Source organism: Dermacentor silvarum, chromosome 2 (genome assembly GCF_013339745.2).
Source record: "Dermacentor silvarum isolate Dsil-2018 chromosome 2, BIME_Dsil_1.4, whole genome shotgun sequence".
NCBI lineage: Eukaryota > Metazoa > Arthropoda > Arachnida > Ixodida > Ixodidae > Dermacentor > Dermacentor silvarum.
Window position 1 is genome coordinate 236,980,435 of NC_051155.1, and position 15,662 is coordinate 236,996,096.

The window sequence follows — 15,662 nt, forward strand, 5'->3', positions numbered from 1 at the left end:
CGACGCGCACAGTATTCGTCTTACAGTGAAATCTGTTGCCAGTTGTCCAAACCAGCTTCGATTAAAAACTTTGAAGCGACTTTTATGTGATGTACAAAGAATAAGACATTAGCATCATGGCGTTGCCAGTAAACGACAACCTAACTTCAAGGTCGTGTGCTGTAACCGAATTCCGATTGCACTCGAGCCGTTCAGGCGATGGTGACAGATTCTAGTCGCACGCACCATAAAATGTTCTATGACGTCAGAATTAGTTTGGAACAGGTACATTGGTAGATCGTAGCCGTGAATGAAACGATTGCTTGAAGGGAAGTATTGTCATTTTCATGTATCGCAAGCTTTGCTAGTTTTTGTGCGTATTATTCCAAATGTGCGACAGAGTTTTCAAGCCCGATTTTCGTTGTCAATATACCCTATAATAATATAATAATACAAACGGATTAATATGCCCGACTGACTTAGCACTGCGCTTAATAATCTCTAACTCGCACTAGCCGAGTGACGAGGATTGACGGGACCGTTGAACTCGGTACCATACCTCCTTGGCGAACTGCGACGCATAATAGTATTGGAACCACGAGCTTTATTTGAAGCAAAGTATTGAGGGACTATGCTATGACTGTTTGCCACACACCTTATAGGGGTACATATGCTCTTAATGATTGCTTACCTTAAGATGCCGCACACAACAAATACCAAAATTACAACAGCAAATACTGAGAAGAAACATGTTATTACATTGCAATGACATTTTCAGTGGCATTACTGCTGCTGATATCGCCTACATAAGAAACATTACTAAACAAACTATCAAAGCAAGTACTCTTTGGTTTATGGCATTATGCGCTGGCCACTCCCGACAGAATTTTTCTTCGAGCACTTTGCACAGCAGCTTTGAAATATGCTTGAAAACAGAATAATTTCTTTTGCAAAGCACAACATTTGCAAAATTGTAGAATGAGCACCAATTGATAAACTTTATATGATGGGGCTTTACGTGCCAAAACCACGATCTGCTTATGAGACACGCCGTAGTGGGGGACTCGGAATAATTTCGACCACCTAGGGTTTTTTAACGTGCAAGTACACGGGTGTTTTCGCATTTTGCCCCCATCAAAATGCGGCCACCGTGGCCGGGATTTGATCCTGCGACCTCGTGCTCAGCAGCCCAACACCATAGCCACTGAGCAACCATAAACTTAACAAAAAATTATGGAGAGCTGGCAGGTGTGCAAATAAATGAGTGCAACAACCAGTACTTGTGGAAAACTATCGATGGCAATGAAAGGAAAGCTACACGGGTGCACCTTCTGCACATGTTGTACTACAAGAAGTAGTCCAGCAGCATTTGACAGCACTTTTTGTCGCTCTTACCTGCGTGCACTTTGCCTCTGTAGGTTTCCCTTCATCTCCACAGAAAGCTGCCAGTGAGTATAGTACTACTGAGCCCTACAAACAGTTCTGCAACGTTAACGACAGGTGTTGGCAAAATCTGGTAGGAAGGAGCTACCTGGAGAAGTAGTACTCGAGCTGCTGCATGAGCATGCGACGCAGGTCCGCCAGAGGCAGCTCATCAGGGTTGAAATGGGGGGGCCCCAGGCCGTGGGGCGGCGGGGGCGCCATGGCCGTGCCCCCCTCCGATGCTACCTCTGACCCATCACAGCACACTCCACCTCCTCCTCCTGCACACCACAACACACCAAAAGGGCAGCTCAAATTAAAGCACTTAGAGAGGACCTTTCATGCGCACTCGCAAGTTAGTGCTACCAGTCCCATCACACTGTTGTTAGATGCCGCGTAAAAGCGCCGACTTCAGTCAAGTGCCAACTATGGTTGCACAAGTTTTAGTTTGCCAAGTGATGCAAGAGGTTTCCTGCTTGCTTGCTGTCTTCTTATCACGACACTAAAATCAGTACAATAGTGAAGTATCCTTTCAGGACACTCTTCCCATTTACTTGGCAGAAAAGCGTTACGACTGCAAGCGGACGAAGAAGTTCCTGAAATTCGTACTTAAGCAGCAGGCACACCAAGTCGGTGCTACATCAGTGACCACATACACATGCATGCACACACACAATCATCATTTTCTTGAAATATTTCACTAGATCCATCATTGCCAATTACATGTGCGTCTTTTTAGTGCGTTATGTTTTCTACCCTTTTCTTTTGGTATCATTACAAAGACACTGCCAGAACATTTGACAACTGCCCACACAAATCATGATGTAGCCACATCATGTACTGGCCACAGTTGTTACACTCCACTCACTTTGCCATGCTAAACTGAAGGCAACAGACAACATATTCTAGCTCTAATAAGATATTTTATATTAAGGCAGGCTGTTAGTGGTGATGTAATAAAAGCAGCAGGACCCACTGCAGCATGAGGATTCCATGGGCTGTGTTTCCGTTCATAAGGTATAACAATGCACAGATGAAACCATAATCATCATCATACGCAATGCAATAACACCATACCCACTCATCCATCTTCAGAGAAGCCTTTTGTTATAGCGAGTGCTCTTACACAATAGGCTGAAAAGCTAAAGCTGCAGCAAATGCCCCACCACAACAAAGGGTGCCAAGAAAAAAACTTTATGGGCGAACACATAGCGACTGTTACAGCTGCAAGAGAGCAGGTGCATTGACGGAAACAGAAATGGGACACGAGGTAAAATATATAAGGTTCAAAAAAAAAAAAAAAAAACTGCTAAACTTCTGAACTTGAGTTCTAAACCCACACAAGTGCAATTATGAAACTTGTCAACTTAGTAAAATAACAGTTTGATATTAAACGGCTAATTGATGCATCAATTATATTGAACTTAAGGTGAAAAGAATATTGCTAAACAATTTCTATGCTAGTACAAGGTTTCATACAATTATGACCAGAGGCAGTTCAGGCATCCGAAAGCTAAATTGGCACTCAACACTAGATTTAGTCAACCTGATGTTCAAATATTACGGCCAAATGGCACTATTCCACAATGTTTCAATTTGGATGAAATTATAAATGCCGAGACAACAAGAAAGCTGAAAATCAGTAAAAGCAAACTTACTGTGCAAGTGCCAAGGTATTCCACTGCACAAATATGGACGCATAGCTTCAAAGAAAGTTAGGTGCCGTAGCACCAATTCAGATGCCAGTGCGCAGTCCCACTATTATATATATAAAAGCCTAATCTAGGTTCCAGCCTTCCATAATTATTTTTATGAAAAGCTGCAGCAATCAATTAGAATCCTGTAATAAGAGCACAGAAAGTCGAAATAATTTAGTAAATGTACTTTCACAGAAAGGTTATCTCGATTAACATATCTGCAACAGCTGCAAACTGAGCCCTACCTTCTCATCAAGTAGCATTAGAGTAACAAATAACACAATGGGAGCCACAGCAACTATTGACTGCCTTTAGTGTATGCTCTGATCTTGATATGATGTGTTCACGGCTGTGTTCACAGCATTAGAATGGGACTCCACCGTAGTGACTTTACCACAACTAATGTCAAAATGACACAGTTCGGTATATGAAGGCAAGAACAGCCAGTAACAAACTATGTTCTATATATATACTATAATGATTGAAAATGCAAGTTTTTACCTATAGCCTAAAATATTCGAGTAAACAACCGCGTCCATGCGAGCTGCTCGACAAGCCCTCTTTTCTCGCTATCCTGATACTTAAATAAAGAAAAATCCGTTAAGGATGTGAACGCGTACTGTGCGAGTTTCAGATTCAAAGGAAGCTAAGGCCTACCTGTACATGAGTCTGATCGCATAATGGCCGGACGTCCGCATACCAGCACATAAACAGCGTCACAAATTGCCTTTATTTGCCGAGCGAGCAGGACGACCAGCACATTCGCGACTTCACGCACCAGTGTGGCGTTTCCTTCGCAGCCGGAAAGCCGGCAGCAGTGCAGCTTGCGTCGGAGCCGAGTTGCCGCATGTTACGTAATACGCACAGGCTTCGCACACCCTCCCCGCAACGCCTATTGAAACGATATACGGACGCCCAATGTACGAAATGAGGTGAGCTGCGCGCAAAACAGACACTTTAAAGGGGCCAACGACACCGAACGGCACCAGGGAGCTGCGAGGCGAAAGGAACAAACCAAAAAAACAACGCTAGACGGCGACGAGGAAAAGGAATGCGAATACTGAAGGACAAGCGGCTTATCGCAAGGCGAAAACCGAGAGACGACCGCTGGGAAAGATTATATGCAGCCATGCCGCTGTTCGCAAACCCGCTATATATCCCAGTGGGGGCCAAGATCTGTTGCCCCGGCGAATTGGCCTGCCACGGCGGTCGCCCGCACATGAAGCCTACCCATACCAGATGTGGTCCCAGCCACCGAGAAACCCTCGACGCCAATAAACCGGGAAAACAAGCGAGCTGCTGGCCAGCAGCAAAAATCACCTTCACGGCGGCGGTGGCGGGGCGGCGGCGCGGTGCCGCCGTGGGCCTCCACGTCGACGGCCGGCGATGGCGCGGAAACGGCGTCCGATGTTCCCGCGAGAGAGAGGGACGGCACACGCCGATCACCGGCACATCGTCGTCGTCGCGCGGCGGAAGGCGGCGGGCCTCCTGCGGGGCCGGGCACACAGACGGTACAAACGCGCACTCGCTGGGGCGACCGACGACCGAAGCGCGACCTTTGCTTCTTCGTGGAGCTGGCGGCGCGTCGAGGTGCCTGGACGGCGCAGCAGCATCGCCCGAACAAGCGGTGGTGAGCCCAACACGCGCGCCGCGGTCGAGCCTAGGCCGCCGCCGGCGTCCGCCGATAGGAAGGAAACAACGCTGCCGGTGACCGGGCCGTCCGACGTGGCACACGGCTCCCGAGTTGATCGACGACGACGATAGCCACAAACGCCCCAGAGAGAAGGAAAGGCGGCGAAACGAACAAAAATTCTACTCCGGCTCAACCAGGAACCAAACAAACAAACGAGAAAAGAGCCAGACAGCGACCGCCGCCGCCGCCTCCTCCTCCTGGGGCTCGTGGCGCCATCTGAGAGAGCGGGCTTCAAACGACGACTGAAGCCGCGCCGGAGTGCGGGAGAGCGAGCCCGCGCGAGCCGTGACACCGGAATATGTCTCCCACGGACTCCATGGTTTCTCAATCGCGTGGACATGTGCGAGAGAAACAAACGACCGACGTACATCCGTGAATGCCCACAAGGGTACGCTCGTAGCCAACCTGTCCATCATTCAAAAATTGCACCACGTCCCGTCAAGGCTAAGGATAAAATGAACAATAAGCGCTGGACTCGCTTTCTCGTTTCGTTCTTTCTTTTTTGGACCTCCGCAGCTTATATCCAGTGGAGATGTGTTTGACGAACACAACAACCGCATAGGGCGCGCGCAGCACCAGCCATAAGGGCAAGAAGGAAAATAAAAATAAAAAATAAAGGAGAGAAAAACAAAAGGTTCAGCTACAGGCCCGAGGCAGAGCGGACTGAGGACGTTTTCCAAGCCAAGTGCATCCTGGCGTCCTTGACGTCAGGCACTGCGCTCCTCTCTCGGAAGGAGGTCGACACTCTCTTACAGATAAGTTTTTCTTTTTTTTCCCTCCTAAGACTAGATGGTAGGCAAACAACAAATCGACGAGAGGAACCAGTTTGTGACAGCCGTTTAACAAATCGTTACTCTGCCGGATCTCTCCACTAACACGCTACACCGCGCTGGTCCGCCTTCGAGGCCCGCAGCCGCAAAACTTGCACTTTAGCGTGTTCTCCAGCGATACGATCGCATGAATGCTCAGATAGAGCGAGTCGCGACGGTGCATGGCAAGGACCGCCCAAGCCTTGCGCCAAATGTTTCAGTTAAAGCTAGAAGTTCATCGGAGGAACGAAAAAAATATATATAGAAGGAGGGGGGGGGGGGGGGGTGCGATGAAACATCAAGACACTTTCTTAGAGCTCACTAAGAGAAACGCCTTCGGTTCCCGCAGACCATTTGAAAGAGGATTCAAGTAGGTGCTAACAGAATTTCAAACCAACACTGGCAACAATGGGCATGATTGTGGCACGGCAGAAATATTACTCGGCTGCACAAGGGGCAGACGGTGAAACCTGCTTAACCAGTTCAGATAAAACGACCCACGTCCAACGTGTAACTACCGCAAACACGAACGTTGAAGTGTAAATTACACTACTCATATCGAACTCCACGTCGGATCCGTCGAGCTCTTGAGTTGACAGCAATATCAGAAGTACTGGATATATCAGCAAGCGTTTGAGCAAGAAGCTTATAATCTTTTCAAGTGCAGTTTTTACACGATCAAGAGCGCGTGCAGCCCTTGGGAAATCCTACAATTTACTAGAGGGAACTCTGGCGTGCCCATGCTTGTTGCTCCCAAGCATGGGCTGTTCAGTCGGAAGCACGTTGGCAAGTACATGCATTCGGCTAAACACATCTGGCTGCAAACGGCTTTGAGTCTATGCAAACGAATCACTTTCAGCAAAAGATTACGTTAAAAATCCAACAATTTGCAGTGATTATGCACGTGCGAAGACACTTCATTGCCTTCTGCGTTTCGGAATAGAGGGTTGTTTCGAAATATAAAGGGGCATCGCTTAACGCTTAACGTGTTCGAAAAAAGATTTTCCACTTGCCGCTGCAATGCTTCTCGCTAAGATTCTGCAGAAAGATCACATTTTGGAATTTACGTCTTTCAGTTTAACACTTGGCACAGTTACTTGCCTGATTTTTAAGAAAAAAAAAAGTGCAAATTTGCCGTCGTTTAGGGGGGGGGGGGGGGGGGGGTTATGCAGCTACGGCGCAAGCATAAAACTTGTGTCGCCGCATGCCAGCAGCTACAGAAAGCAGCCGGTCAGGGAGAGGTGCCCGCTGAGCACGAGGTCGCGGGATCGAATCCCGGCCACGGCGGCCGCATTTCGATGGAGGCGAAATGCGAAGACACCCGTGTACTTAGATTTATGTACACGTTAAAGAACCCCAGATAGTCCAAATTTCCCTCCGGGAGTCCCCCACTACGGCGTGCCTCATAATCAGATCGCGGTTTTGGCACGTAAAATCCCATAATTTATTTTATTATTAGGGAGAGTTGCCGCGTGCTGCCCACTCCTCTGGGACACGCGGCAGCACTCCCAGAAACGCTGCCTTCCGCAGCTGCCGGCAGGCGGCGACACAAGTCTAAGCTTGCGCCGTTGTGGCAGGGCCAGTGTTGCCAGGTTTGGCTATTTATAGCCAAATTGGGCTACAAGAAAAATAAATTTCTGGCGTCGACTTGGACGATTTGGCTATATTTGGGCTACTGAAAATCTGCGACTTGGCTTTGTTTGGGCTATAAGTGGCGCCCTAATCCACACTCCAGAGGTGGCTGTGATCGGGTAGAAGCAAATCTCGAAGGCTGTGTTTTAGCTGGCTGAGCCGGCCGCATGGCTGTGCATGTGCGCGAAATGACCCCCCTCAACTAACATGTGCAATGAAGATTGATTCATTAGACGCCGTTGATTCCGAATTCATGGCTCGTAGGCCTAACACGGATTGACTTGGCTGGGTGAAGGTAAGTAAAGTTGGTTACTCAAAACTAACCGCAACAAGTTGCTTGCTGCTAATAGAATAAGGTCTAAATTTTAATTAAACCCGAAAATCTAAATTACTCTTCTTATCATAAAATGGTATATTTTCTTTTAATATTTCTGTCCCAACGCTAACACCCGCAAAGCTATTTGGGGCCCCAAACATTGGGGGGCCCCTATTCTAAAACTTTATTAGCACATCAACATGGTTTGCTTTTTGACAGTAACCCGTTTTCACAGGTTTACCACTGTTATCAATATGCCGTTTACCTTGTCTCTTTGTCCGCCGTTGCGGCTGTTAGCATTTTGAGCTAGTTACGTTCGGGACGTGCTCGTCGCCGAAAACGACTGCGCGCTTCTTACACTGGTGTGCCGTTTTGCGCAGTAATCTTTTAAAGCTTCGCTTACACCGATTCAGACAGCGAGTGGCATTTGTTGTCTGACACTTTATTTCAACGCATGTTCTTGCCGTGCTATAGACCTAAGATGGCGGCCATGCTGATGTAAATGGACAGTATATAGACAGCATGTACCAGCTAACCCGGACCAAGCTAATTGAAAAAAAAAACAAAAAAAAACGAGAAAGCAAGATAGGACGATGAGACAAATAACCCGAGATATCATAGCGCAAAAGACTTGTTTTAGCTCATAAACAAAGAAGCCATGAGCACGTCGAAGATCGCTGGACAGCTGAACTTCTACGCCGTAGGCAGAGATGACGTGAGAGATCGATTATGCTAAACATTATTTTGCGTTCACGACAGCTAAAAAGCAGAGTTTGTAGTCAATATTACTGTAAATAACTAAAAATAATAACTTAGTACTATCTGCCATAAAATAAAAGCACTGATTTCGCCCTCTGCAGCGATTCGCTGGAACTTGGGAGCTTCCGGGCCCAACCAAAAAGTGTTCTGTGCAATCATGATGTCGCTGCTGTTGATGTCAAGGGCCGACCGTCACGGCAGCACGGACATTTTGTTACGAATGGTTGTGCCGTAATCGAATGTGAAAATGTATACACAAATAAAACTGCAAATAAAAATGGCTGCATTAGGCTACGAATTTTTTTTTGCAATTTTTAGTGTTTGGCTACATTTGGGCTAGAACTTCTCTAGCTTTTGGTTACGCCGCCTCGTCGGACCTGGCAACGCTGGCAGCAGCTAGCGTCCCCATAAACGAAGGCAAATTTGCACATTTTTTCCCTTAAAAACCAGGCAATTCATTGTGCCATGTGTTACACTGAACGACGTAGACTCCAAAATGCGATCTTTCTGCAGAGTTTTAGCGAGAAGCAGTGAAGCGGTAGACGCAAAATCTTTTTTCGAACACGTTAAAGGGGTTGCGACACCAAATTTTGAGGCTAGAAATAAGCCTGCTGTAGGCTTCCTCTGTATGCAAGGACACTCAACATTAAGTGTCGGACACAGCAAACACTCAATATATATTTTAATTCGCTTCCAAAGATTGCCTAAATGCTCGTTCTCGCGACCGAGACCCATCGCTAGCGAGATTGACATCGCCATCACTGTGTTGGAAGCGTAACGAAGGTTTTAGTGACGTCATACCACATTAGAGTGACGTACAATGAGCGGTGACCCACAGCACCGGGCAGGCCTAGACAGCCTCGAGTCTATAGAGTGGGATGGGCCGCATCGGACGTAGACGTAGAGTCGGAATCAAAGCTGCCGCCGTTAGCCATGACAGCTGTCAGCCTTTTTTTTTTTTTTTTTTTTTTGGGGGGGGGGGGGGGGGGGGGGGGAGGGCTGCGCTGGTACAGAACGTGTGCGCGAGAGCAGACGATGCAGCAGTGCGTGCGTCACAGCTCTGTGGGCCCACGTGACCAAGCTTCCTAGACAGTGACGCCACTGCCCAACTCGGCACCCAGAAACCGAAACTGAAAATCGTTCACATAAATAATGCGACATTAAATTATTTACTGAGAATATATGAATCTTCGAGCGTGTATCATGCTTCCTGGAGCAATAAGAAACGTTTGAAACAAAGAATGCGCAAGCCACAAATTTGATGTCTCAACCCCTTTAAGCAAAATATGCATGTCTCTGAAGGTCACTCAAGGCAGATTAAGAGTAGTAAATAAAGCCACAAGCACGAAGATCAGACAAATACATGTGCTAACCATCACTCCGGCGGTAGCTGAACGGCAGCAGTGCCCAGACTTCACTGTAGTAATTTTAATAGGAAACTACCTGTACTACAAAAATGCAAGCTAAATAAAGGAAGCCGTTCGCGCTTTAACGCAGTTCTTCAAAATGTTAAAATTAAATCATGGGGTTTTACGTGCCAAAACCACGATCTGATTATGAGACACGCCGTAGCCCACTGGGGGTCTCCAGAGATTTGGACCACCTGGGGTTCTTTAACGTGCACCTAAATCTAAGTACACGGGTGTTTTCGCATTTCGCCCCCATCGAAATGCGGTCGCCGTGGCCGGGATTCGATCCCGCGACCTCGTGCTCAGTAGCCCAACACCACAGCCACTGAGCAACCCCCCCCCCCCCCCCCCCCCCCGGCGGGTTTCAAAATATTTACAACGACGTGCCACATGCGAGAACCCCTCCATATAACAATTTTATGCGTCAAATAGCGCTATTTACATACTGCGCCATATTGCTCGAATAGAGGACCCGCCGCGCTGACGCAACAGCGCACTGCTATCGAACCTGAGGTCGCCGGTTCGATTCCCGCCAGCTCAGCTAGGGGCAGATTGCCAAGACGCGCGTGTGCCAAGACTTGGGTGCACGTTAGAGAACCGCAGATGGTAGAAATTAATGCACAGCTGTCTACTATGGCTCCTCTCTCAGCTTCGGGACGTTGAACTCTATCAATCAACTCTGAACAACGGGACAGACGGCCGCCTAGGCTTACGACATACAAAAAAAAAAAAAAAACCCGCATACACTGCTTAGGATTTATCAAAAACTGCATACAGACTTTTCCATTGGGTAGAAATACCTCTCTGGACTCGCGTGCGAGCACACCACTCAGGCGCCAAGTACTTCCGTTTAAAATTTAGTTCCACGTTTCCTTGCATCTTCAGAATCGCGAAAAAAAAAAAAGCACGGGTGCTGAACGGGGATTCGGAATTTTCAATTCTTCGACGAGTTTTGTAGAACTTGCAGAATGCGAGAACTCCACAGAAACGTAAGATATGCGAACATCCGCTATTTCTTGTGTATAGGACACTTGGAAGGCACCTCAATCCAGCCACTTGAAAAATGAGCCTGGTGAAAAACAATAAAGTGAAACCGCTTCAAAGCAGTTTCACTTCAGTCAAACCGAATGAAGTGAAACACCCCAGCCGTCTACCTTCTAACGCATTAAATGTCATTTCACTAACACACTCGACAAATTCTTCAAACATGCGGCACAAGTCCAATCCGAAGTGTTTCAATAAATTATGCGACACATTTTAAATGTCATTTTCATCAGTGCATCTGATTCTGACGCACTATCACGGCGTGCCCAGCCCGAAGGGGGTACACAAAGCGCGCGTGCTGCCGCTCCCGCGGTACTTCTTAAGAGGGTCCCACGCGTGTTCACAACAGACCCGAGGGCATTACGGCGACGCCCACGGAGCTCTCGCTGGAAAGGTCTGCAGGCACCGGACACATTTTCAGGCATCTTAGGAGTTTGTTACACGCGGGTTTCACTGCAACTACAAACGCAGACTAGCCACGAGCTAGGCACACAATGACGATAAAGAACACAGGAAGAGAGGGCATACAATTGTGGCGCGATTACGAAAGATCAAGATAAACACCAAATAAGTTTAGACTGATAAGGTACCTTTTGGAAACTATTTTCGATAACTTCGCGTTGATACCTTGATTATAGAAAGACAAAATGCAGGCCAAGGTTCCATTTTCTGAATTTCGTGCCGGAAGCGCAGCGCCGGCACTCCAGTGTGGCGTATTTAAAAGTTTTCTGTTCGTATTTGGGCCGCTGTGGCCAGAAAAAGTTACAGAAACTACCCAGTTCGGTCTTCCTTGATGGTAGCCTATCATTCTGAAGAAAATCACAACTCAGGCCAGACGAATGGCTATCCAAATCATCGAGCGACCGCCTGAAGGACGGTGCGCCAAACGCGAGAATGACGCGTTTAACGCTCAACGTTTTCTCAAGTTTCCTGTTAAAATGCTGCACACGAGGTTAACCCTTAAGGCCCACAAAGGAGTTCAAATATCTCCCTTTCCGCAAGTGACCTTTATCGGGGCTTAATACCCCTGACACACGGGCACTTAGGTAAGGGGACATCTACCGGATAGGCGTTCAAGCGCAGTGACACACGACAAAGGAATACCTCCCTCCCGGCAAAGTTCCTTTGCGGGAAAGATCGGGCATCTACTTTTCGAGCGGAAAGTGTTCTCGTATACAGCGTGTACAAGTGATCAATAAACGATATCGTGTTACATAAGTACGGTGCCCCGTAAGTACTTTTTTTTTACCTTGGAAAATCCTTAAATTTTTAGTGGTAATGCAATTTGTCGAACAGTGAAGATTTACTCTAGCTATACAGTCAAACAATTGCACCACGTCGCTAGCGCTGCCATGTTGAATTCCGAATCAGCGCATTATCATCAAAAATGAAAAAAAAAAATGTTTTTAGGTTCCACAATCACTAATGTAATCTACATGCGCAGACTTTTGCAAATGTTTGCTCTCTTGCTGCTTTAACAAACAACGCTTTTTTTTGCGTTCATCTGAGGAACCACCTAATAGCGCGATGCCGTGTGTCATCGGCACAACTCCTTTCTGCAAAGGACTTTACTTTTGCCCATGTGTCAGGGGTATCAGCCGGTGTTAGCGCCTTTCCGGTAGTCCTTTAGTCCAAATGCCTTTTGGAATGCCCGTTTGTTTGGGGTATCAAGTGCAGAGTTTACGAACGCGGTTATGCGTTCACCAGACAAACGTGTGCAGAAGAGGCTTGCGCGCCGAGTCCGGGATCCTTGCCCGCGATAACGGCAACGCCGAATCCCAACTCTTCCGTCTATCGCACCGCGTCCCGTTGCAGCACGGCACGAAACCAGCTCAGATACGCACGGAGCAAAGCTCGTCCTCCGCGAATGAGTCACAATGAATGACGGCTACGCACAGCTCGGCGGGCAGAGGCCCGCGACACCGTGGCGTCTAGGAATCCGGAACATAAACAACAACGGCGGAGGAGCCAGGGGCCTTCGCAGTCTCTTGACTAGCAGGGCCTTTTGTTGCGGTCCTAACAAAATGGCGCGGAGACAATTCAAGCTCTCTAGGCGGCTCGATTTCTGCGCAACATTCCAGAGCAACCTGGTCGCTGCAGGCCGCCTCCTCGCTAACGAAAATATCGTATACGTTTCGGCAACGGGTTTCTTGCACACAGGAACACGAGCCGTCGTGGTCGTTTTAGCCGTCGTCTCGTGGCGCCACCCCGCGGCACTGGAGCGCTTCGGTCTCCGCACGAACCACCCACGGAACGACCGCACGCGAAGCTGGACAAGTTTGGACAGCAGCGGGACAGCGCGACTCTCAATTGGTCTGGAGTACGCGCACGTTCTGTTCTTGGCCCTCGGCTATTTGGCAATTCTCCTCAGGCAGTTCGCTCGACTTGGTAACTGCCGGCCAACGCCGAGCACGGACGCGGCAACCTCTCCGTGCCACTCGATGCGACGGTTTAAGCTATGAAATGAGTCGTACTGCTGCCTTAATATACACAGAAGACCCCATCCTGCGCGCATTTTCTCGGCAGGGATGAATGACAACGCTGGTGTAAGATGCCATAGCTCCTAACGGCACTTGGAAGGGGCTGCTCAGCCAAGAGCGACATGCATACATTAAAATTTAAAAGCCACCGTGCTTGGAAATATGTGAAACAAAAACGAGTACTACCTAGCATTTCTTTCCGATGTGAACCACGTTAATAACATTCCCGTTGTGCTGAGTCACTTTTGTGTGTGTGTGTGTGTGTGTGTGTGTGTGTGTGTGTGTGTGTGTGTAACTGATTTCAATGTTTTCGTACAGTCGAGTGCAAAATATTCGAGACCACGGGAGCTGCGACTGAACTGCATGGCTTCTGACGGCTGCGCGCCGAAGTTTGAGAGCGCGTACTGCGCACGCGCGTCCTTTCTTACCTGCCAGCCTGCTCGTTCGCTCGCTTCAACCGCGCGCGCACCGGAACTCGTGAGAGAGCGCAAGGTGTCACTTCTGCAGTCGCCGTCGAATCGCCCGAGTGATGATGTCGTCATATCGTGACGAAAACACTTCATTTGCACTGGCAGCACTCAGAGCGCACCACTCTCTGCGCCTTGCTTCTTGACGCTCCGCGGCGAGAAAAACATGCTTTGCGTCAGTTTTTCGGAAATCGAGTTTTGTGATAAGGTCAGAAAGTAGCGATGCCCTTTGCGCTCCATTTCCTGAAACTTAAGCATGATGCAATTATTTGTAGTACTCAGTCCAAATATCATGTGCCCAGACATGCGTGAAACCACTGAATATCGAGCAGCGGGAGAGAAGAGCCAGGGAAGGGAACGGGGAATCATCGCAGAAGGCACGCGGGCAAGTACCGACTGCCCAATCTGCCGGGTTGACTTGAATGCAATGCATAGTTTATTGGGAAGAATAAAGCGTCACCGTCCCGCTCAGCTAAGGGGCTGTGAAACGCCGGACACGCTTTGTGCCGCAACACGGAATGTGGCAATGTATTGAGCCTAAGGAGTTTTTAAAATTTGTTTTGTTTTTACATGGGACTTCAATTTCATTAAGCACTTTGAATTGAATTATGTTTACATGGAATTTGGTAAGCTATGTTACAGACCAAGGCAAGCGAAAAACACAACGATGCTTGTAAACCTCTCTTAATGGTTCAATCGAACAGGTCTCAACGATTCAACGCGGAAAATGAACATCTGACCATTTATTGAAAGCGCTAAACCACCTAGCATCTCCATCATCCACTTTCTTCAGAGCACAGCTCTTAATTAGGCGCCGTACCGAGCGAACGAGCGATGTATGAAAGAGCGAACGCGGAGCGCCGCGGGTAATGAAAGACGCGAGGAGGAAAGTGCAGGAGGCTACGGTGAAGTAGGTATGGGCAGAGTATTGGCGCTGAGCCGTGCTCCCTCAAGGGCTGCAGAAGATAGCGCCAACCTTTCCTTTCCAAATGAACCACTTAGTAGGGCAGAGTAGCGTGCGTCGTCTGGGAGGTCACTCCGACTCACTCGGCGGCAGCAGGTCTGAATCGCACCCACGCGGCACCCACGCGCTGGCCCTCGCGATCTCCAAATTATGCGAGGCAGTCGCGCCACACTTCGATCGTTTGCAACGCGCGGCATGAGGCAGATTGTCCGCGCCATCCAATATATCGCGAAATGAAAACACGTATAGAGGTGCGCTTAAATTTCACATTAGCAATTATCGTAATCGTCGGGGATTTTTTTTTTATTTACTGTTTCTGAGAACAAATCTGCGATGATTCCCCGTTCTCTTCCATGGCTCTTCTCTCCAGCTGCTCGATATTCGGTGGTTTCACGCATGTGTCTGGGCACATGATATTTGGACTGAGTACTACATATAATTGCATCATGCTTAAGTTTCAGGAAATGGAGCGCAAAATACATCGCTGCTTTCTGATCTTATCACAAAACTCGATTTCAGAAAAAGTGACGGGCGATTCGACGGCGACTGCAGAAGTGACACCTTGCGCTCTCTCACGCGTTCCGGTGCGCGCGCGGTTGAAGCGAGCGAACGAGCAGGCTGGCAAGGTAAGAAAGGACGCGCGTGCGCAGTACGCGCTCTCGAACTTCGGCGTGCAGCCGTCAGAAGGCGCGCAGCCATGCAGTTCAGTCGCCGCTCCCGTGGTCTCTAATATTTTGCACTCTACTGTACACACAGTCAAACGTCTCACCACGCCCAGGAACTTTAAGCGGAAAACTACATCACAGAAATTCTTGTTGCGCAATTATAACGGCGTTGCGCGTTTTAAATAAAGGAACCGTTAAGAAGCTACTCACGATCTTGCGTATTTCAATAACGCTCAGCATCACTTAGGTGAGCGGCACATTTAAAAATAAAGATAAATTACCTGTGGTTTGGCCACAGCACGCAATTATTAGCGCAAAATCTTGCA

The 15,662-nt window shown here is 48.2% G+C and overlaps 1 protein-coding gene across 10 annotated transcripts in view; it reads right to left on the reverse strand.

The window, feature by feature from the left end:
* Positions 1-15,662, reverse strand: part of LOC119442904 (la-related protein 4-like) — a 79,403-nt gene that overhangs the window by 25,786 nt on the left and 37,955 nt on the right. For 5 of the 10 annotated variants that reach the window (XM_049662448.1, XM_049662449.1, XM_049662446.1 and 2 more), the window contains one exon: positions 1,511-1,673. In XM_049662448.1, the coding sequence (XP_049518405.1) occupies positions 1,511-1,673 (163 nt within the window). Of the gene's footprint in view, positions 1-1,510; positions 1,683-3,755; positions 4,077-4,418; positions 4,914-15,662 lie in introns of those variants that run through there. The other 5 variants (XM_037707965.2, XM_037707961.2, XM_037707959.2 and 2 more) reach the window with 3 other exon arrangements.